Raw genomic sequence first — 21,860 nt, forward strand, 5'->3', positions numbered from 1 at the left:
AGCAATTGGCTGGGCCCCTACAACATTCAGTTTAATTCATGACCCTGACCTTTTCCAAATTCCTGGAACAAAAAATAAGAATCCCACTAAATAGAATAACATTCAATCTAAGTTTTGCACAATATTATGATCAGATTCTGTGAGCAAAGTAAATAGCCATTAGCTGCATAGATCCCTTATACAAATCTTAGGGGCAAGAAAAACATTAAAGCATCTCCTTAGGAGCATAGAAACTCTGAAGGTATCAAGCCCTAAGACAAGCTGTATATGCTTCACAAATTGATCCAATTAATTAGCCAGATGCCCTACAGGGAAAAGGAGATGATGTAAAACCATGTAGAAGATTGGCCCACTAGAGGATTTGTTCCAGGAAGAGTCTCTCAGTATTCAATGGGAAAAAATGATGATACCAGACTTTGAGTGATCTGCTTTCAGTAGCAATTTCACTAGGACCAACTTTCACTTCCATTGCATAGTTTATAACTTACAAATGATAGTCTGCAACAGGTACTTCCTGATAGAATAATTTTAAAATCTGCTATAATAACAAATATACATAAATGGGAATAAAATAATTTGAACCCAGATAAATTCAGGGCATGAGGGACAAAAAGCACAACAGTATTGGCCAAGGTACATCCTATGTCAGTTCAAAGAAGCATGTAAGCGAGCCATGCCATAAACAAAAGGGAAATGGTTGCTGTCCACAGTAATCAATCAAGCTGAACAAGGAAATGCTTCCCACTCTCAGATTCATTAGACCTTGAGCATGAAAATAAATAATGTCCCTAGAAGCTCCTGTACTGTCTATGGAGGAGGAGTATTGCTCTTAACATTGATCTGTCATAGCTCCTTCCCATTATATAATTGCTATTTATGGTATCTCAGGAAAAAAAGCCAGAGAAGTAGTCTCAGCTTTTAAGGTCCTGACATTCTTTAATCACATGACTATTTTACAGAAATAATCAGACGCAACTATTTTCATAAATGAGAAAATGTATGAACGTTAGTGATACTAGAATCCAGTCTCAGATAGAATTGGATTCTAACAGGAGGAATGGAGATCTTTGCCATATTCCTTTCCTTTCCAGCAGTCCCCGCCAGCTCCCAGACAGTCAATTCCTGAATTGTGGGACCTGCATGATAAACATCCATGTGGGTTGGGGGCTTTAGTAGGGAGATGGGAAGAATGCATGTGACAGTTGTGCTCAATGGTGCCTTGAGGGTATGGGCACTTGTTACACCGTGTTCCCCTTTTTGGCCACCCTCATCCTGCCATGAACCCTTTATTTATTTTTGTTTATACACATAGCTAAAAACTGCAGTCTGCAGCCATTTCCCTAGGTGCAAAGCACATCTGCTAGCTCCATATAATCCAGGGAGCAGTTCTGCCTATCATTGCTCTGTGTTACCTGGTCCTCTTGGTCTCCAGTTCCAGGGCCTATTCTATCTCTGCTCCTCTCTTGAGCAAGCTGCCCGCAATTAAATCCTCCCTTGGCAGCTTCCTTTCCTTGCAGTCTTTCCTTCTTTCTCTCAACTGGGCCTGCCTTATTATCATGTTCCAGTTTGGGGAAGAGAAAGCTTCCTGCCCTTTGCAACCCAGCTGTTTTAAAATTCAGCCAGGTAAGCTGTTTTAAAATTCAGCACAAGGCTCACACATGGCTTTCATGGCCGTCCTTTCTCACAGGATGAAATTGCCATTCCTGCTGGCATATGAGCTGTATCTCCTAATCCATGTGGCTATATTAATCTGCAACCCCAATTTACCCCAATTTACTTTCCACCATCAGATGGTAATATTGAGCAGGAGAGAACAGAATACAGATCTACATTTTCCATGGTAGTAGTTAGGATATAACTGATAATGTTAATTGTGTAGCAGTTGTATAACTAGGTGTGAATGTTTTCTGCTTAGTCCCTGCCTACATTATTACCATGTGACAGTGTGCAACTGCCAGCAAATAAAAACTTCTCTGGTTTTTCAAAACATTGAATAAATTAGACTGTTAGTTTAAGTTTGTAAATTACTGTAGCAGGGGCGTAACGAGGCAGCCCTGGGCAAACTGTAGCCCTGGGCAAAACCTGAGTTGGATGCCCCCCCCCCCCCAGGCGGCCACTCCACCACGACCAAATTTTTTTTTGCACCAGGACATTGGTGCCTGCAGGGGGTGAATTTTTAGACATATCAGCACCATAATTTCAGCATATCATCAGGAGACTGTCCTTATGCTACTCCCCAATTTGGTGAGGTTTGGTTCAAGGAGTCCAAAGTTATGGACTCCCAAAGGGGGTGCCCCATCCCCCATTGTTTCCAATGGGAGCTAATAGAGGAAATGGGGGGCTACAGTTTTGAGGGTCCATAACTTTGGCAGCCCCTGAACCAAACTGCTACTAAACTTGGGGATTACCATCATCTCCAGATGATACCTTAGAAATTTTGGTGCTAGCGATCACATCCAAAAATGCACCCCCTGCAAGGAACATCCTAGAAATTTGCCCAAGAATCTTTGTTCTGCATTGAGTTTTTTCTGCATTGCTGTCAATGGGGTTGCAGGCTGTGGGGGCACATTTCTCGAAGGCACAGTATCCAAAACTTTCAGGGTCTCATCAGGAGACTGCCCTAATGATACCCCCCCAAGCTTGGTGCAGTTTGGTTCAGGGGGGCCAAAGTTATGGACCCTCAAAACTGTAGCCCCCATCTCCTATTAGCTCCCATTGGAAACAATGGGGGATAGGGGCACCCCCTTTGGGAGTCCATAACTTTGGACTCCCTGAACCAAACCTCACCAAACTTGGGGGGTAGCATAAGGACAGTCTCTTGAGGATATGCTGAAATTTTGGTGCCGCTAGCCTAAAATCTGCGCCCCCTGCAGGCCAAAAATGGAAAACCACTAAAATACCCAAAAACGAACCCAGAATTTTGATGCCCCCCACAAAGTGATGCCCTGGGCAGCTGCCCACCTTGCCCAATGGGCATTACGCCAGTGTACTGTAGATCCCATTGTTTATTTGAAGCCTGATTGTGAGCAAATATTATTAACGTGTAGGTACTTATTCACAAGTGATTTCACTTTTGACAAACAATAGTTAAGTAATTAACAGTAGCTCTACAAATGCACTTCCCAATCACTGTTCTTAATGTTGTCTTGATTCCCAGGTAGGTTTCTTCTGTTAACTCTTCTCTTTTTGCCTTCCTGCTGTCAAATCTGGTTGGTTGGTTTGCACAAAATTACTAAGTCCAGTTCTGTCTGAATCATTCTTCTTGCAAAAATGTTGGTGGTTTAAATCACAATTCAGCATGTAATTTACATAGGCTGACCAGACGTCCTGCTTTTGGTGGGACAGTCCCGCCTTCACACAATTTGTCCTGCATCCCGCGGGTTAGTTCCATTGTCCCAATTTTTGGGAGGCTGCTGCACTGCCTTTTGGGGCGCAAGGCAGTGCGGCAGCCTCCCGCGTGAGTGGCCACAGGAGCACGGCCTTCTGGGGCATTGCCGTTTCCCGCCCTGTCACAGGGTGGGAAACGGCAGCGCCCCAGAAGGCCGTGCGCTCCTGCGGCTGCGTGCACATGCGCAGCCGCCTACCCCCTCCCGGTTCACAAAGGTGACCATCTGGTCACCTTAAATTTACAGAACACTCCAAAACTGAACTGTAGTCTCCTGGGCTCATTGACTTCAGTTGACTTAGAAGGGGGTAACTACTGAAGATTGTACTATGTAGCACATTGGCCCTTTCTTCACAAATCACAGAAAACATTTTCAGCCCTTTACCACCATGTATTTCTGCACTCACCCCCTTGAAATGATTTCTGACTGCCATTAATTATTTTCCCCTCTTTTTTGTTCTATATTCAATCAATGCTTCAATGCCTCAGAGCTTCTTGCCACAATTCTTTATTCCAAATATACTCGAAGCATCGAAAATTACCCCCCCCAAAAAAAACAGAAATTATTGGGGAAAAACAGGTGAGGAACGGAGTGAGCTCAGAAAATGGCACTGAGGATTAAGTTCAGGGAAGCAGAGAAGCATGGGAAACATAGTAAATCGATTGCACAGAGCCTGAAGACATTTTCAAAATATTTTAGACAGAGAATCATTTTAAAGGTGGATTAAAATGTTTAAAATGTTTTGAGACTGCAAATAGAACTGGTTGTGGTGGGTTTTCCAGACTGTGTGACCATGGTCTGGTAGATCTTGTTCCTAACATTTCATCTGCATCTGTGGCTGGCATCTTCAGAGGTGTATCACAAATAGAACATTTGCCAGTAAAAACAGTGCGGAACTCCATGGAGGAGTCGTTTTATTTCCTGCCTCAAAATGTTTTAAAAGGTTTGTGCAGAAAGGGTAATTGGCTTGTATTTTCCATTCTGATCATCTAAGTATGGCACCTTCCTCCAGATTTCAACCCTTTTGTGCCAAAGCATGAGCATCATGCCCCAAGGAAGACTCTTTCTGCTAAGAGATGGTGTCCGACTTAGCTGAATGAAGGACCAGGATAGGATGCAGGTTAAAGCAATGAGTGGCCTAAAAGATGCAGCAGCAGCCAATACCACACCTGAGTGAACTGCTCCTCCAAGTGAGGTGGAGGAGCCTGGACCCCACCCCCTCTGGCTAGGCCAAGCCTGATTGGCTTGGAGGTGGGGGGAGCAGGAAACCAGGAATGAAGTCAGAAACAGCTGGGGAGACTGGGGAGAAAAGCCCACACTTGTGGTGCCTCCCTGGCCATTAGTCAGCCACACCATGGGACCTAGGCCAGCCAACCAGTGTTGTCTCCTCTGCTATCCCTCTGCAGGCCTATAAATGGGGCCCAGGTAAATCTTCCTATGTGGAAATGTAGACAAAGTCTTCATTATTTATGACAGTGTTAGGAATAGTTAGGACTAGTTCTGTACATACTTCCTCATTGTGTTGATAAAGAGCCCCACAACCTCCGCTGTGAATCCAACATTACCTGAAGCAGCATAAAATACTGAGATCACCCAAAACTCTGTAGCATTACAGTTCTCTCCCATCATATGTTCGAATGACAATCACAGCTTGTAGAGATAGTGACAGGTACTTCACATGAATGTCCCATAGATGAAGTCAGTCTTGCCGGCCAGATTCTGTGTTGTAACAGGTCGTGAAATTATTTTGCTAACATATTGTCTTCATTTATTCTAGTTGTAGAAAAAATGGACAATGCTGCTGGTGGCATGAATACATCACACAGCCTATACAACGAGAAACTTTCAAAAGTGGAAAGTCGCTTGAAGAACCTGGGTAATCCATATGCATTTAAAAGAAATAGCATGATCTTTGGTTTTTTGTTTAACAGTTAACCAATACTTAATTGCTATTCATAGTTTCTTTTATTTTTTTAAGGAAGCATGTGCAGGTGCATCTGCTATATTAGGCAAAAGACTTTTGGTTAACCTCTCCCCCCCCCCCCCCATCAATATACCAGATTGTCCCATATGTCACTAGGCACTAATTAGTCTGAAGCTCTGAGGTACTGTCTAACTGGCTATATGCTGAGCACAGTAAATTCACTGTATGTATGCCCAGTGGCTGGCAGCTTAAGGTAGCAGGGCTGGAAAGACTGCAACATGTACCCAAGACCTTAAAGAGTGGCTGCCAGTCAGAATAAATAGTATTGACTAGGTAGCCAGTAGTCTGGCTCACAGTTAAGTAACTACACATCTTTGATTAACTTGTAATACACAAAAGATTGGGAATGTTGGAAAACTTTTTAAAAGCTGGTAATTGTGTTGGGCAATAGCAAAGTCCAAAAAGAAAAGCCACGTAATACCTTTTATTAAGACTAACGCTGTGTTGTTTTGGTTTGGTCTTAATAAAAGTGATCATGTGCTGTGGTTCTTGTGAAATCAGTAGCACAATCGTGCTTCTCTCTCTCTCTCTCTCTCTCTGTGTGTGTGTGTGTGTGTGTGTGTGTGTGAGAGAGAGAGAGAGAGAGACAGAGAGACAGAGAAAGACAGAGAAGTATCATCAAGTCACAACCAAATTATGGTGAAGCCAGCATGGGGCTTTCAAGGCGAGTGAGAGGCAGAGGAGGTTTGCCACTTCTTTCCTTCACAGAGTCTAGGTCTCCCTTTTAAGTGCTGACCCTGCTTAGCTTCGAAGATCTGATGAGACTGGGCTATGCCATGCTGCCTTCCCTCCATCTCCGGCTTGTACCTTTTGTTTTTTTACAGAACAGATCTATCATGTTATATGACTCATGCCATAATGCTAACAGGACAGTCATTCTGTTTCACAGGAATTAAAAACAGATGGTCATATGCCAAATATTTTCTAGCATATCTCACCAGTTTAATGATGAGATTGCCTAAGAGTTCTTACTATAAACAGTAAACACACCCCCCCCCCACTATTTTTAAGGTAATGAAACAGATGAAAAAGCCCAGAACATCAATACAGAACTTTCAAACTTCAGAGCTGATATCCTGGCCCTGCATCAACAACTCCATGAGATTTCAGAGAAAACTGCAAGGAACAAAGATACACTGGAAAAGTTACAGGAATCTGGAAGTGTGTTAGATAATAGACAGACCCAAATGAAAGGTGTTTTGGATAGCAACTCCTTCATGATCCTCAATGTCAACAAAACTCTTCAGGTCTACAATGGCTACATCAGTGAGCTCCAGCAAGACCAGAATAACATTCAGACAAATTTGCAAAGCCAAGCACATTCACACAGTGTAGTCATCATGAATCTAAACAACCTGAACCAAACGCAAGTCCAGCAAAGAGATCTTATCAGTGCTTTGCAGAGATCTGTGGATGATACCAGTCAAGCTATACAAAGAATAAAAAGTGACTTTCAAAATCTTCAGCAGGTTGCCCTCCAAGCACGGAAGGATACTGATTGGCTTAAAGAGAAAGTACAGAATTTGCAGCTGTTGGCAGCCAACAATTCAGCCTTGGCCAAAGCGAATAATGATTCACTTGAGGATATGAGCAGTCAGCTAAGTTCATTTAGTGGGCAGATGGACAACATCACTACTATTGCACAAGCTAATGATCAAACCCTGAAGGATCTCCAAGAGCGCCATAAAAAGTATGAAAATGGAACAGCTGCCAAGTTTAACCAGCAAGAAGAACGATTTCAGAACTTTGAGACCGATATCGTCAACATCATTAGCAATATTAGTTATACTGCCCATCATCTGAGGACATTAACTAGCAACCTCAATGAGGTCAGGACAACATGCACAGAAACTCTTAGTAAACACACAGAAGAGCTGACTTTTATGAACAACACATTAGCAGATATTCGTCTGGATGCTACAGGCCTCAAGATGCAGCAGGATGTGATGAGGGCAAGATTAGATACAGAAGTTGCCAATTTATCAATAATAATGGAAGAAATGAAACTAGTCGATTCCAAGCATGGCCAGCTCATTAAAAATTTCACCATCCTGCAAGGTAAGAAGTGTCTTTGATAATGCTTTGGACATGAGCTTCAAATACTGCCAAAATTCAGTGTGCTTTGCTTATTTGTTTCATCCTACAAAATAAATGCAGGATTTAAGGGTGGGAAACTTCTACTAAAACTACAGTGTGGCTACTAAATGTTTCTCCATGCTTATTTATTTATGTCTATATTTCTATCCAATTCAGAGTCCCAAAAATTCAGATATTTAATACATCAACAGGACAAAAATGAAAAAGCATTAAAAATACATACATGCACGCACACACACATGTATTACATGTAAAATATATAACACCATTAAATAAAACCTAATATAAATACACAAGGAATATCAACACATAAACACATTAACACACAAAAACAAGGGGGGGCTAACGCCAAACCAAACAAAAAAGTGTTTATTCACTGATGGAAGACAAAAATAGAGGAAAACAGATGAATCTCCCTGGGGAGGGAGTTCAGATGTTTTGGTGTCACAACCAGAAAGGCCCTTAGGTTGTCAGCCATCTTGCTTGCCGAGAGTCAGGCAGCTGGCTAAGGCTGGAAACAGGAGATACAGTCAGTGGATACCATACAAGATCAAGCACAGGTAATTCCAAGTCTGAGGGCATTTCCCCACTCACCACGACCCCTGCTATGCCGCGCGCCCAGGCGTCCCCACGACCCCGCGCTCTGCGCAGGGTCATCAAAAGGCGCCGTTTACAAGAGCGCCAGGAATGACGCGTGCTGAGGCGACAGCGGCAGCGTCGGGGCGGCTACATTGTCACCGCCCCTGTCGTGGGGAGTGCTGGGGGACCCCGCGCTACTTGAGGAGAGTAGCGCGGGGCTTAAGGTAAGTGGGGAAAGGCCCTGAAGCGTCAGAGCAGGAGAGGGCAAATCCAAAAAGCGTGGTCAGGTCTAGTCTAGAAGATGTTTGCAGAGTCTAGTGGATACAAAAAGGTTGTATTTTATTAGATGATTTATAATCAGACCTCCCAGAGCTTTTTTAAAGAGCCAAATGGATATATATATACACAGACACTCACACATATACCGCAGCTATTATACGTTGGGGAGGGGGCGTACCACAGCTATTAATACTCCACACACACACACACACACACACACACACATTATATATTTTTGTATATTTGTATAAATTTGAATTGCTCATGTGTATATGGCTTTGTAAGTCATCTTGAGCCTCCAGAGTGGCAGAAAATAGGGATACAAATGTTAAATAAATATTTTCACTGCACATTTCCCTGCACAAGATACTTTATCAGTTAATATGGAACTTAGGATCTTGTGGGATCCTTATATGAATCCAGTCTTTCGACAGCCTTCCTGCACCCATCAGGAATTTGAACATATTTTAATCTAATATCATCACATTCAAGTCAGGATATTTTTCCCTAATGAAAACCTTTTTAAGTTTGCATTAACTTACAAATAAAATATAGAAGGATAAGAGAGCCATCAGACACCAATCCCTGCTAAACAGGAAATGAATAAAAATATGAGCTAGACCATTCCCATACAATTCAGTTTTAGCAAAAACAACAACAGATGGTTAAAACTATGTTTTAAACTAGCCAGGCTATAGCTTTTCCTTTGTACATCAAAGAATCCAGTGTTTGAAGGCAAAACAGATAAGACACTGTGATATGTGTAGCTGAATCTTCCCAGCATCCTTTTAAGCTGAATTACAGCCATGCAGGACCTGATTCAGACCATGTCTGAATGGGGGAAAAGAGGGAGGGTTAACCCATTCATTGCTGCATAGTTTCACAAATAAGAAAAGAGATCCTTTAAAGCATTTTTCTCCTTTTTCTGAACTGCAGTCCACTTTTAACCACTAGGTACAATGGGGTACACTGCACAAAATGTGTGTCATCACAGTCACAGGAGGAGGAGATGAGTTAAGACCTCAGCAATGGAGGGTTATGTCTTAAACCATGGTCACAGCACCACCACCCCCTTTCCTCCTTTGCTGGGGTCTGCCAAGAGTGATGAAAAAGGGCTGGCTTACAGTATTTTCTAACCTCTCAACACAAACTCTTTCTTCCCAACTCCCACAGGTCTAGGAAGTTAACCTTTTGTAGTTTGTAGCTACAGTCCTCATTTCTCCCCTTCCCCTCTGACTAGTAGAAGTTTGAGTGTATGAGGGTAACAGCATAGATGTTTGAGAAGAATCCCTTCCTCCTTCAATCCCTCAGCCAGTTCCACTCCTTCAGGGCCTTGCTGGATCATGGTATTTTGTGTGGTAAATGTCTTAGGCAACATGAATGAGATTTAAAATCAGCCAGTTCACAACAAAACATTTTTAAGAGAATGAATCTTTAAAACGAATCATCCTAATATAAACAAAGCACAGATAGATGGGAAATGCCCCCTACTGCTCCTTATTGCCCTCTGGTTTTCAGGGCTGTTACATCAGGGTCCCCTCATATTGAGGGGCCTACCGTCCCCCCCTTTTTTCTGGGGGTAGGTTTTAAATTTGAGGTTGGACGCCTGCTTTTATGCTTTTATGTATTAATTTGTTTCCGCTGGTTTTAGGTTATTTTAGTGCTGACATGAGATGGAGCTTATGTCTTTATATTGTATATGTGTTTTGCTCCTGTTGTCTCTGAATCCTTGCTGTTCACCGCCCGGAGCCCTTCGGGGATCGGGCGGTATAAAAGCCGAATTAATAAATAAATAAATAAATAAATAAATATTTGGAACAACTCAGTGGTGGGATCAAAACATTTTAATAACAGGTTCCGATGGTGGTGGGATTCAAACAGTGGCGCCGCCGCACACACGCACCTCCAGTACCTATTGGGCAGGGCGGTTGCTTTAGTAACCCCTTCTCAGCAGTCAGAAAAAATTAGTAACCACTTCTAGAGAAGTGGTGAGAACTGGTTGGATCCCACCTCTGGAACAACTCCATATATTGCGACCACAAGAAGGCAACCAAAAGGGAATGAGTGGCTAACCTACACATGTGGAGCAACTCCTCTTCATCATGGGATGCATGTAGGAATTAGAAGTTTGACCATGTCTTGATACAACTCCTATAACGTAGGCTTCCCACCTTGGTGCAATGTACCAATCCAAACTAACAGTTTTTAATCCCTTTTTCTGTAGCCTGTGATGTAAAAGTAACTACCATCCATCAAAATAACTTCAAAGGGGAACTTCAGCATGAAACTGTTGAGTTAGAACTCATAAAGACGTTTATACCGTCTCCCCAGGGCTTAATGAGAACTTGAAATTCCATAGATATTATAACCATTAAACTGCTTAGCAAAACTATGGAGACTGGTATATTGCCAACTATTATTGGGAATGGTTTCTATACTCTTCTTGCAAACATCAGAATTCTGCATAATAGTATCTCACCCTTTACTTCCTGCATTTCTTTGACTTACAACCCTACTGCTTACAACAATTTATACAAGTCTATCCAGTGAAGATGAAGTGGGATGAAGTCTACAAAAGCTTATTTTAAGTGTATAACTTGTTAATCTTTTAAAGTAACCACACTTCTCCCACAAGTCTCCTGTTTATTTTTGATTCATTTTAATTTCTTTTTAATGTAAGCACAATTATAAACTCTCCTGAAGATCTGAGAGTGGGGGGCAGAGAATCCTTCACATTTGAAATGTTTTAAAATTGGTACAAGTTTCTGGTCCAAATGTGTCCTTTCTACAGTAATTAACTGCACTTACAGGATTTTGATTTCATAATAAAGAAATCTCAGTGCTATTCTAATTTTCATCTCTGTTCAAACACCTTAGGCCCTCCGGGCCCAAGAGGTTCCAAGGGTGACAGAGGACTCATAGGTCCTATGGGACTTCCTGGATCCAAAGGACAAAAAGGAGAGAAAGGTGAGCCAGGACCACCAGGACAGCAAGGTGAAAAAGGACCAACTGGACCAATTGGACCACCAGGTGAAAAAGGTGGGAAAGGTTCTAGAGGTTTTCCTGGATCCAAAGGCCAAAGAGGTTCACCTGGAAAGACAGGACTTCCAGGACCTAGTGGAGATCCAGGACCACCTGGAATAGCTGGAAAAGACGGCCCACCAGGCCCTCCTGGTCCACCTGGACTCCCCGGGCTTCAAGGAGCTGTTGGCGTACCAGGAGTACACGGTCTTCGTGGATTACCTGGCCTGCCTGGAATGCGAGGTCCACCAGGACCACCAGGACCTCCTGGGCTACCAGGTCCAGGCATGCCTATGGCACTTCAAAGTGTGACAACATCAGCTCCTGAAGCTAATGGTAAGTTACTCATGTGATTCTCTAACAATATGGCTGGCACTCAGTGGTAGTGTTGGGTGCTATATTTTAACCATAATATCTATATATCTCATTCCCACTAGTACTCCCTGCCTGCAGATACCTAAATGCACTGACAGGGGGCACACTGACTGTCTGCAAAGGTGGATCGTGGCTTTGCAAAGTGGGAAGGGGGGAGCCAGAAGGGTGCTTGTGAAGATAAGGAGAATTCTCCCTATCTCCATAGGTAACCCACCAACCCCTTTGAAAGGTGGGTGGTGGTGTTGGGTGTGACAGAAGGGAGGGAAGACCTCCCAGCAAGTGCTCTATGAGCCTGGGCCAGAGTTGCACCAATTCCTTGGTGGGTGTGCATGCACAAATGCCTGCTTGCGTGTGTGAGGGCAACACAGAGTCTCCCCTTTTAACACTGTCAGGTGCTTGTCCCTGACCCTTTGTTGCTGAGGTGTGTTAGCAGGCGGGCAGCCAGCAAATAACTGTCTTGCTTTTCCCCTCTTCATCCCTCTCTTGGGTGGCCTGTCACTGTCAGCCGACCAAGCTCATGGCAGGTGCCTCCTTTGTATAGCAGGCAGGTGGCTTCTTGCTCTCAACCAGTAGGCGCACAGGACAGTAGGCGCACAGCACGATGATTGGTCGAGGGTTCGTTGTTGCGACACTTAGCATATTACTGAATTATATAGTGTAAGATAAGATAAGATAAGATATGCTTTTTTGAACGTGAAAAGTATCTAAATTGTTAAATATCATTGTACTATAAAAAGGGCATACATCTAGTCATGGCATTTGTCGGTTCTTATTTTATGTTTTAGGTTGTCCTGTTAACTGGAAGAATTTTACTGGCAACTGTTATTACTTTTCATCAGAAAGAGACATTTTTGAAGGTGCAAAACATTCCTGTGAAGAAACATCCTCACATTTGGTTTTCATAAACAGCAAAGATGAGCAGGTACAAAACCACAAATAGTGTTCCCACAGCTAGAGATTCTGAAGGCACTTTCATTGAGAAACCTTCTCTACAAAAAAGACAGCAGAACATCAGAAAGTCTGGTACTATTAGTTTCATCCAAAAGTCTGTAAACCCTACCCAGAGGAGCAGCACAAGGAGTAATAGGACTGTTCCTGAGGAAATGCTGACAGTGACAATCCCCTAAAAATTCAGTGAGATCTTCTGATACTTCCTTGCAAGAACATATAAATCAAGCCTGTGACTTTTCACTTGGTAACCTAAAACACACACACACACACACACAGAAAATGCAGCCATGATGATGGCAGGGATATTTAACTGCTTCCCTCAGTGAATCAATCAAAATCACACATACCCTCAAAGCTGCTGTTGGCAACTGTTGGCGAAGTAATTTTTTTCCTGGAAGACAAACAACATATGAGGGGAAGGTAATTTAATCAGGAGGTAGAGAGTAGAAAACACCCAACCCCTACATATAGCAGCTCCAAATGTCAGCAGTTTCCTTTGGCTGTACTGTATTTATTTTCAGTTAAAAACAACACTTAAAGAGATCAATCACAGCTCATGTAACTGGACCCTGTCAGATCTATGGTTAATAGAAGGTAGTCTGAAATGAAAACTAAAAATAATTGAAACTTTTTAATTCCTTCTGCAGTGGGCATCTTAAGCCTGGGTCATAATCTAGGATACTGTCAAAGGAAGCTGTGTGTACACAAAAGAAGAGAGTAGAGCATTTTTAAAACATGGGTACCGTTTTAGGCAGCTATGACCCTGTGCATATGTAGTACCTATTGTTGCCTACCTCTTCCTAATCCCTCTGCTGGATCTGTGCTGCCAATGAGCAGGACGTTAAAGGCAACAGAAAAGCTATGGACACCAATTCTGTGCCCTTTTCATGCTAATGAATACGTAACCTAACAAGAGTATAGGATAAAATGTGAGTAGTCCTCTTAGTTCCCTAACCCAAGCAATTAATTTAAAGAGGTGGGATTGTTGTTGCTTCTTTTTCCTTCTAAATTTCTACTCTATTATTATCTGGCCATCAAAGACAGGGGGCAGGGGGTGCATTGCACCGGGCGCACTCCTGGGGGCGGAAAATCGTGCATCCCCCATGTTTTCTTTTATTAGTCCAAATTCTTCCCCCCAGCATTTTCAATGATGCCCCCTGGTTTTAGTATTGTGAGAAAGAGAGAAAAATTTCTCTCTGTCAACATTTTCTACCCCATGCATAATTTTATAGACTTCAATCATATCCCCCCAACATGTTCCTCACTTGACAGTTGTCACTTCAAGTGGTGATTGATTCATATGTATTTGTAGAAAAATGCACAAAGCTTACATCACTTCAAGTTGCTGTGTTGCTTTTAAGTGGAAAAAATGTATATATTCTGCTGCCGGTAAGTGTTGAGAAATCACATTATGTTAATGCATGTCTGAATCACCCATATGAGAGGTCAGTGTATGTGACCCGCAAATACTTTAAAAACCATGATAATCTGAAATACTTTTTAAGGCCAGATCTGTGTTTCATGACTTAAAAACAAAGTCACATGGGTACATCTCGTATATTGTGAGATGCAGCACAGTGAAACCAGTACTTCCTTGTATTCACAGCAATGGCTAAAAAAACAGATAGCTGGAAAAGGCAGCTTCTGGATTGGCCTCACAGACTTAGAGAGGGAAGATGAATGGCAATGGCTGGATGGAACTTCACCAGAATATACGTAAGTGAAGGAGGAGCATTTTTGGCTATTGTCGTTGCCATTGCATTATTTGTTGGCATATAATTGTGAAATGGAAAATATCGTTGGAACCTTTTAAAGCAAATCTTTATCTGGAAAGTTACTGACTTGTGTTTTTTCATACCCACTCATATTCTCTTTTGCAACAATAAAGCTACAAGGCTTTGTTTGTTTGCCAAAAAGAAAACTGAATTTTGACTAAAAGAATCATAGAACCATACAGTGTGACAGTATTTGCCAAGAAACTCATTGTAGAATGTTATTGTAAAACAGAGGTGGAAATCAGACCTTTCTTTCCTTGATCTTGTTTTATATGTTTTCTTCTTTTAATGGCCATTATGCATGGAAAACTTACCTTGGGGCTCCAAGCTGCACATGGGCTTGCAGTGGGGTCTCCTCGCATTTCTCTGTTTACACAAAAGGAGGCAGCCCACAGCCTGCAATGCAGTTTGTCTGCTGAACTCTGCCAGGTCTTAGTTGCTGGTTCTCTTAATGCCGCCCATCAAGTCAGCCTTAAAGGCACAAGTCTTATCACACTTGGTAGCCTCAAGATGATACATTTTCCCTCTAAAGACATAACAATGGCTAAAAAAACTACTTGTCACTGGTTAGTTCTTGTTAGCTGGTAACATATTAAAGTAAATTCAATTTGTCATGTTTCAGTACTCTCTGTTTTGTCTCTGTACTTGACAGGGGTGTACCACCTATGTCCCCAGGCTCACATAGACCTGGATGCTGGCACCAGCTCCAGGCAGTAGACCTGGATGCCGGCTTCAGCTCTGAGCAGTAGACCTGGACGCCGGCACAAGCTCCAGGCAGTAGAACTGGATGCTGGCACGAACTCCAGGCAGAAGACCTAGGCTCTGGGCGGTAGACCTGGGGGCCTGTGGGTGGGGGCGGAATTCAGATTTTTGTCTCCAGGCTCCATTTTTCCTAGATACACCTCTGGCACCTGATAACAAGAAACAGGCTTTATTTTGATTTGGGGGTGGGGATATAAATCCAACAGAAAGACTATAACTCAGTAGCTAATTAGGAGCTTTAAAACAGGCAAATGCAGCTCTGTGAATCATGCATTTCCCTTTTATATGAATGAGCATCCTTAAATTAAAAAGTGTATTTCTAATTTTAGGTCATTAAGCCTTGGCAGCTTGTTGAATTGATTCTCCTCTCTGCAGCCCAGCTGTTTTCCATTTCTATGAAGTATCATGTATTGTGTGTCAAGGAGTGAACTTTATATTCAGGACAGGGCTGGGGGCTTTGATGTTTTGTTTTTGCTTTATTGTTAGTCACTTCTGTTGCAGCATTACATGACCTTTTGCTATTTGTTACATAAAATAATCCATTATTTCTTTTGCTGAAAGAAACTGGAAGGCTGGGCAGCCTGATAACTGGAACCACGGGCATGGGCCAGGTGAAGATTGTGCTGGATTGATCCATGCTGGGCTGTGGAATGACTTTCACTGTCAAGATGTTAACAGTTTTATTTGTGAAAAAGAAATGGACAAAGGTAAGCCAGTCAGTAAGGCCAGGTATTAGTCAGCCTGGTTCCCTTAGCAACTCAAGGCTGTCTCATCAAATGTTTTTATAAAATAAAAATAGCTCTGGGATTAGTAGCCCAATTCACTCATGCAGCTAACATTGTGTATTACAGGAGCATCTCTCCCAGTTTTAATTGTTGATAATGGCAAAAATTATATTTTCTTTTGTCAGTAGTGCTTTTGAGTAAGATTTTTTAGTGGAGAACTACATTCAACAGGCTGAGGCATTCAGCAAGGCAAGGAGATTCCAGGACTCTGTATTAATTATCTGCCTCAGTGATCCCAAATGTGGTGGTCATGGGTTCCTCAGCACCCTCTTGTTTCTTAAATCTTGGGGTAAAATGCAGAAAATATTGAATGGAGAAAAACCCAGCATCTTGAGGTGACTCCTTATGTCTAGGCTTGGTCAATACCTTAAATATTTGGAAAAATTCAGATTCTGGCTTATTCAGGCATAAAAGTTTCTGTATGCCCGAATAAATCCAAATACTAGATTCGGTATGCCCCAATATCCAAATATATTCGGGTCCATCCAAATTTTTTTTGGTGTTTTTTGCATTTTGGCCTGCAGGGGTGCATTTGTAAAGCTAGCAGCACCAAAATATCAGGGTCTCATCCGGAGGCTGTCCTGATGATGTCACTTGAGTTTGGTGAAGTTTGGTGCAGGGGGGCAAATGTTATGGACCCCCAAAGTGGATGCCCCATCCCCCATTTTGGGACTCTAGCTTTGACAATGCGCCCTCTGCAGGCCAAAATGCAAAATACACCAAAAATACCCCCCAAAAAAGCCCGAATAAGAGGCATTCAGATTGGCTTGTATTTGGGCAGAACATATTCGGGCCGATTTTGACCCAAATATGTCCGAATTCGCCCAGATTTGGGCTGAATCTGGGATTTGGTGCACCTGAATCTCTAAACCTAGTGCTGACTGCCTTGCAAAGCACTGACCTAATCCTGAGCAGGGATGCCATTAGCTGTACCTGTACCTTGATCATAGATCAAACAACTCTTGGCTTGGTAACATCAAGATGTTGTCATGCAGCATCTCTTATGCAAACTGATTACATTCTCCCCATCTCCTTGAAGCAGGGGAGCTTCAGCAAAACCCTGGAGGCATTCCTTTGCATCTGCAAAAAGAAGAAGAAGAACCCACTTCAGTTACAGGAGGACTCTGAGGGGCCCCATGGCAGTCATTTTCTAGTGGCACTCAGTACTGTCTTTCAGAACTATAAAAGTGCCTACAATCCCAACAAGACCGGAAATCCTAATCTTTTTATCCTGTTCTTCTTCTACAGAGCTAAAGACCTGATACATGATTCTTCCCCCCATTTTACCCTCATAACAATAGTGTGAAAGTTTAGACTGACAGACAATGACAGTCCCGAAGTCAGCCAGAGAATTTCATGGCTGAGTAAGAATTTGAACTTGAGTCTGTTCAGCGCTAACCTACCTTTCGCTGGCTCACAACTTGTGTTTGTTTCATAATAATCTGGAAGAAAGGAATATTTACATAAAACTGCTAGTGGGTGGGTGAGGAATGCTTAATCCATCTCATTCCCATGGTTTCTCTCCTGTATTTTGCTTACTTACTTTCCCCATTGTCAGGAACCTAAACCGGACTCAAGGAAAATGGCATTGGGGAAGATTTTGGAGGGAATAATTTGTAGGCATAATGGTAAACTTTCCCTGTCAGCTAATCCTTGTGGTCACATTCCTACGTCCCACATGTTAATCATTTCAACAAAGTGGGGAGGGGGGGGAAGGAAATAGCATTTGGCAAAATGCTGTCTGGTTCTGGCTGCTCCTGATTCTGTCAGTTTTAAAAACTTCTTACTTTCCTCGAGTTTAATTTGTCATTTTCCTTTTCCAATTTAGCTCAGCCTTCAGGATTGTAACAGGCTGTGGACTTCAAGATGAAAATGACTATTTCTTTAAAGACAAAAAAAAAATCCTCTGGGAGTGAATCATCACCTGACCAAAAGAGGGAGCACTGAGAACTGGTTTTGATGGGCAAAAAGTCACCTGCACAGACTGTCCTCGTCTTCTTATTTTTCAGGGGCTTTAGAACCTGTTGCACAAGAGCATTGATTGGAAATGCAATTGGACTGAACCAGCTGTCAATCCTCTTCAACCGTAAATAGCACAGATACAAAAAAAGTGTGTTCTGGTCAGAAATGGACGTTGCCAAGCTGGCTACAAATCATGACTTTTCCACTGTAGTAAAATAATATGAAACTACTGCATACACACAAAATCCACTTCATAAAATCCCAGTATAGGCAAATTATATAAATATACCTTTATAAATATATATAAATTTTATATATAAATATATACAGTCCAAGTCTGATCAGTAATATAGAATATACTTTTAAAAGCTTTTAAATTTTTGTATTTTTATACAAAATGTTTGCCTATTACATTGGGGGGTTTTAACTGCCTTTTTTTAAAAAAATGAAGTGCAAAAAGGCCAAAGAAAATAGCACTGATGCTATTTTTCATTCACCAGAAATGATTGTCCGGTACAACTCTTGTCCACTATAGAAACATGTTTTTAGTTTTAAATCACTCTAATTTAAATGACTTTGAAGATGGTTTGGGGTAACATATGTAGTATTTTATGTAAAAGGGCACTGGTGGGAGTGATTCAAATAATAGTTAAGCTGTAGGCCTCAAATCTCTCTCTTTTTTTTTTCTTGGTTCATCTCATCTATGGAATGATTGCAGCATAAGCCGTGTAGGGAGATGTCCTCAGGAGTAGCTGGTGGTGCTCTGACTGCAAGGATGAAGGGCTGCATTTGATATGCTTCTCCTCTGCCAGAGCAGCATGCTGCTTGATTGTGGTGCCAACGAATGGGAGCTCAGAATCAAAGAAGAGATTTCCTGACGTTGCGTGTAACTTACCTGCAGTGGCACGTCCCCCAGTTTAATTGTTTTAACCCACGAGAGCTTCCAAAGGGGAACAGAGCCGCTGCGGTAATGCTTATGCTTTCCTTTCCAGGCATTTTTTGGCTACAAGGCTGGTTTCTTTCGCTTGTAGGGAAGAGACCATTGGGGAAAAGATTAACCACCCCCCTACACACACACCTGGTGTCACTGTCCCATTCTTGATTGCTGATTCTAAGAAACATTTTGAGGTTGGGGGGAAGTAATACACATCTGCATACAACTTCTAATTATGTCCCGAACTGACACAAATTAAGGCTTCCTACAACAATGTTCTGCATAGAATTAGGTTTAAATCAAAATAAAAGACAGGTAATACATTTTGACATTTTGTGAAATGTAGAATGTACCGTACAAATGTCTGAGTATATAATACAAGCTCCAGCTTGTATTAAAGGATGTGTTTAATTCCAAGGAGGGAAAAATGTTCATTGACTTCATCCAGACATAATAGTTTAAGATAATGTGCCTTCTATCCAAGAGTGAAAATGAACTTAGTCACCTAAGAAATTTGAATTTGGTTACCTACCGAACACCAAGACTAGCTTTAAAAAATACACACAATCCTGATGCATGTAGTGCTTTCATATGGACTGACTTCCTTTATTCACCTGAGGGTGGTGTTGAGATGCAAAGAAGATGTGGAATTTCCCTGTCACTGTAGTGAATGGGAAAACACTTGTCTGTACAGATGTTACATTTAAGAACTGGAGCTCCTGTTTGCATAAAGAAGACCGCTCATCCCAGGGCTGGATAAGTGCATCTGATAAAACATCTTTAAAAGTAGGTTTGCTTAGGCTATTATCCTTATTTTTTTCCTTTTGCCTTCATTAAAAGCAAATAAAAGTAAGAATAAATAAGGATGTTTTCAAGAACATGTCCCTACTACTGAACAAGATATCCAGAATGGCCCTCTACCCCTGGTTATTATTTCAGCATCCCGAAATAGAAAGTTATAGCTAATAACTGTTATTTCTGATAAGGAAATTCTCTTCCTGCAGAAGAGGCTTGGAACAGGCTGGTCACATGAGCAGAAACTCTGTCTGTGGGAGGAAAGTTACATTATTAGTTGAATGTCATCACTAGATAAAATCAAGATTTTTTAAAAAAAACAAACATTTTAGATTGTTACAATCTGAGAAATTCTGAGAAGTTGTGATGCCATTAATTGGCAGTTTCCTTTTCTGAAAGAGCTGCTTGCAGCCCCAACAAAATTAATTAGAACTTTCAGATTGAATATTCATGATACTATAGGAGTGATCCGAAGTGAGCCTATTCAGAAGTAAGCGCAATATTATTCAATGAGGCTTACTCCTAGGAAAGTGGAATTTCAACCAATGCTGCTGAGGTAAACAAATCTTCCTATTCTCCTAGTACAAGAAAGTAGCCTTTGAGATATTTGAATCTAAATTTCCCATTTTCTGCAGTGAGTCTAATTCCCTGTTCTTTATTACCTGTGTTGTTTTCTTAATCTACTTTGGATTTAGGGTTAATTCTGCCATTTCATATTTAAAATGTTTGAGCAATGATGCAACAGTAGTCTTAAATATGCTTTTTATTTTTACATATTTATTTTTAAAATATAGACTCCAATAAGGAGGTGGTTTGAGGGATAGACTGTATATGAGTAAGAAAATATATTTTTAGATACCTTTGAGTGGAAGTCAGAACTCTCATATGAAAGATAAGGAATTTTTGGGTTACTCCAATCCAACACCACTTATTTCAATTAGCTTACACTAGAGTAACTCTATATAATTGAACGATAGGAGTCCAGGTTATGGTTGAGAAGTAAATGGTGGTGCCAATGTTGATGAAACTCAGCAAGCTTGCCCCTGGTCAGTGCCTTCAGTGGATGCTGTGTTGGGTTCCAAGACAGAAAAGAGATGGAATATATATGTGACATTCAAACAAAGAGCTTGCTGCCTAGAACAGAAAGGAATACAGGATTGTGCATTACTTGAATGCAGAAACGGAGAAGTGGATGGAAATTATGCCAATATTCATTTTGCCAACCTTTATATCTTCAGGAATGATGTCTGTACATGCTAATAGAAATTGAGACTGATTACATAAAGAGATTAGACACTCCTATGACAAAAAATAAAGTTAAAAGAGGCACTTTGATACTCTGAGGTGTCAAACTTGCGGCCCTCCAGATGTTATGGACTACAGTTCCCATCATCCCCTGCCAGCATCATGCTGGCAGGGGATGATGGGAAGTGTAGTCCATAACATCTGGAGGGCCGCGAGTTTGACAACTATGCATTTAGTAGTCCAACAAAACCCACTATTTGGGATGTGAAATTCACATGGCATAATGTTCAGCAGCTTGTCAATTTCCCTATGCTGCTACAATTCCCCTATGCTGCTACCAAGCTACCAAGAAGGATTTGTGGGGTTTGCAGTTAAAATAGCAGACCCATGTCTTGACAGGATGCACACGAAGAACCTGCCACAAGAGCAGCTTCCCTGTTAGGTGCTTTTTTTGTGTGTCAGTTTGGATCATTTGATACCCTCCATTGCTTATTGAGTAGGGTCCATAGAAAGAAAGGCTGTTGTAAACAAATTCAAATTTCTTTTCTTTGTCAAATATCTAATTCCTTCTGGTACAGTGAAACAAACGTTTCTATGTGTTTTCATAATAAAGTATGGTTAATTTTCCAGAATTTCTGAATATCTTCATTCTAGAATGATCACGTACTGTAATAATCTGAAAATGTGGGTACATTTACTTGATTGTTTTCTAAAGTGGATGTAAGTGTGGTCATGCTTCGCTTGCCACTCACTACATCCGAGGGAAGAAGAGAAAAACTGCACCTTGATTGAAATATTATTTTTTAAAGTCAGAACTGTAGGTATGGCATACTCAAGAAAAGGAGTCCAAGAGAAATCGAGGACACAGAGAAGACTGAACTTAGTAGCTTCCTGATTCTATCAAATTCTAGTATTCGGATAACAAAATAT

General features: G+C 41.5%; 1 protein-coding gene across 2 annotated transcripts in view; it reads left to right on the forward strand.

Moving 5' to 3' along the window:
* The window catches only part of COLEC12 (collectin subfamily member 12), a 121,377-nt gene extending 99,815 nt beyond the window's left edge, over positions 1 to 21,562 (forward strand). Inside the window, exons 4-11 of one of the 2 annotated variants that reach the window (XR_007245472.1) lie at positions 5,164 to 5,262; positions 6,382 to 7,428; positions 11,203 to 11,682; positions 12,507 to 12,643; positions 14,279 to 14,388; positions 15,771 to 15,916; positions 17,823 to 21,029; positions 21,138 to 21,562. Coding sequence is in view for 1 of the 2 variants with exons in the window: in XM_048507925.1 (XP_048363882.1) it covers positions 5,164 to 5,262; positions 6,382 to 7,428; positions 11,203 to 11,682; positions 12,507 to 12,643; positions 14,279 to 14,388; positions 15,771 to 15,916; positions 17,823 to 17,842 (2,039 nt within the window). In the remaining variant the exon portion in view is untranslated. Of the gene's footprint in view, positions 1 to 5,163; positions 5,263 to 6,381; positions 7,429 to 11,202; positions 11,683 to 12,506; positions 12,644 to 14,278; positions 14,389 to 15,770; positions 15,917 to 17,822 lie in introns of both variants that reach the window. The other variant, XM_048507925.1, reaches the window with a different exon arrangement.
* Positions 21,563 to 21,860: the final 298 nt, after the last annotated feature.

Source organism: Sphaerodactylus townsendi, linkage group LG09, assembly GCF_021028975.2.
Source record: "Sphaerodactylus townsendi isolate TG3544 linkage group LG09, MPM_Stown_v2.3, whole genome shotgun sequence".
In the NCBI taxonomy this organism is placed as follows: domain Eukaryota; kingdom Metazoa; phylum Chordata; class Lepidosauria; order Squamata; family Sphaerodactylidae; genus Sphaerodactylus; species Sphaerodactylus townsendi.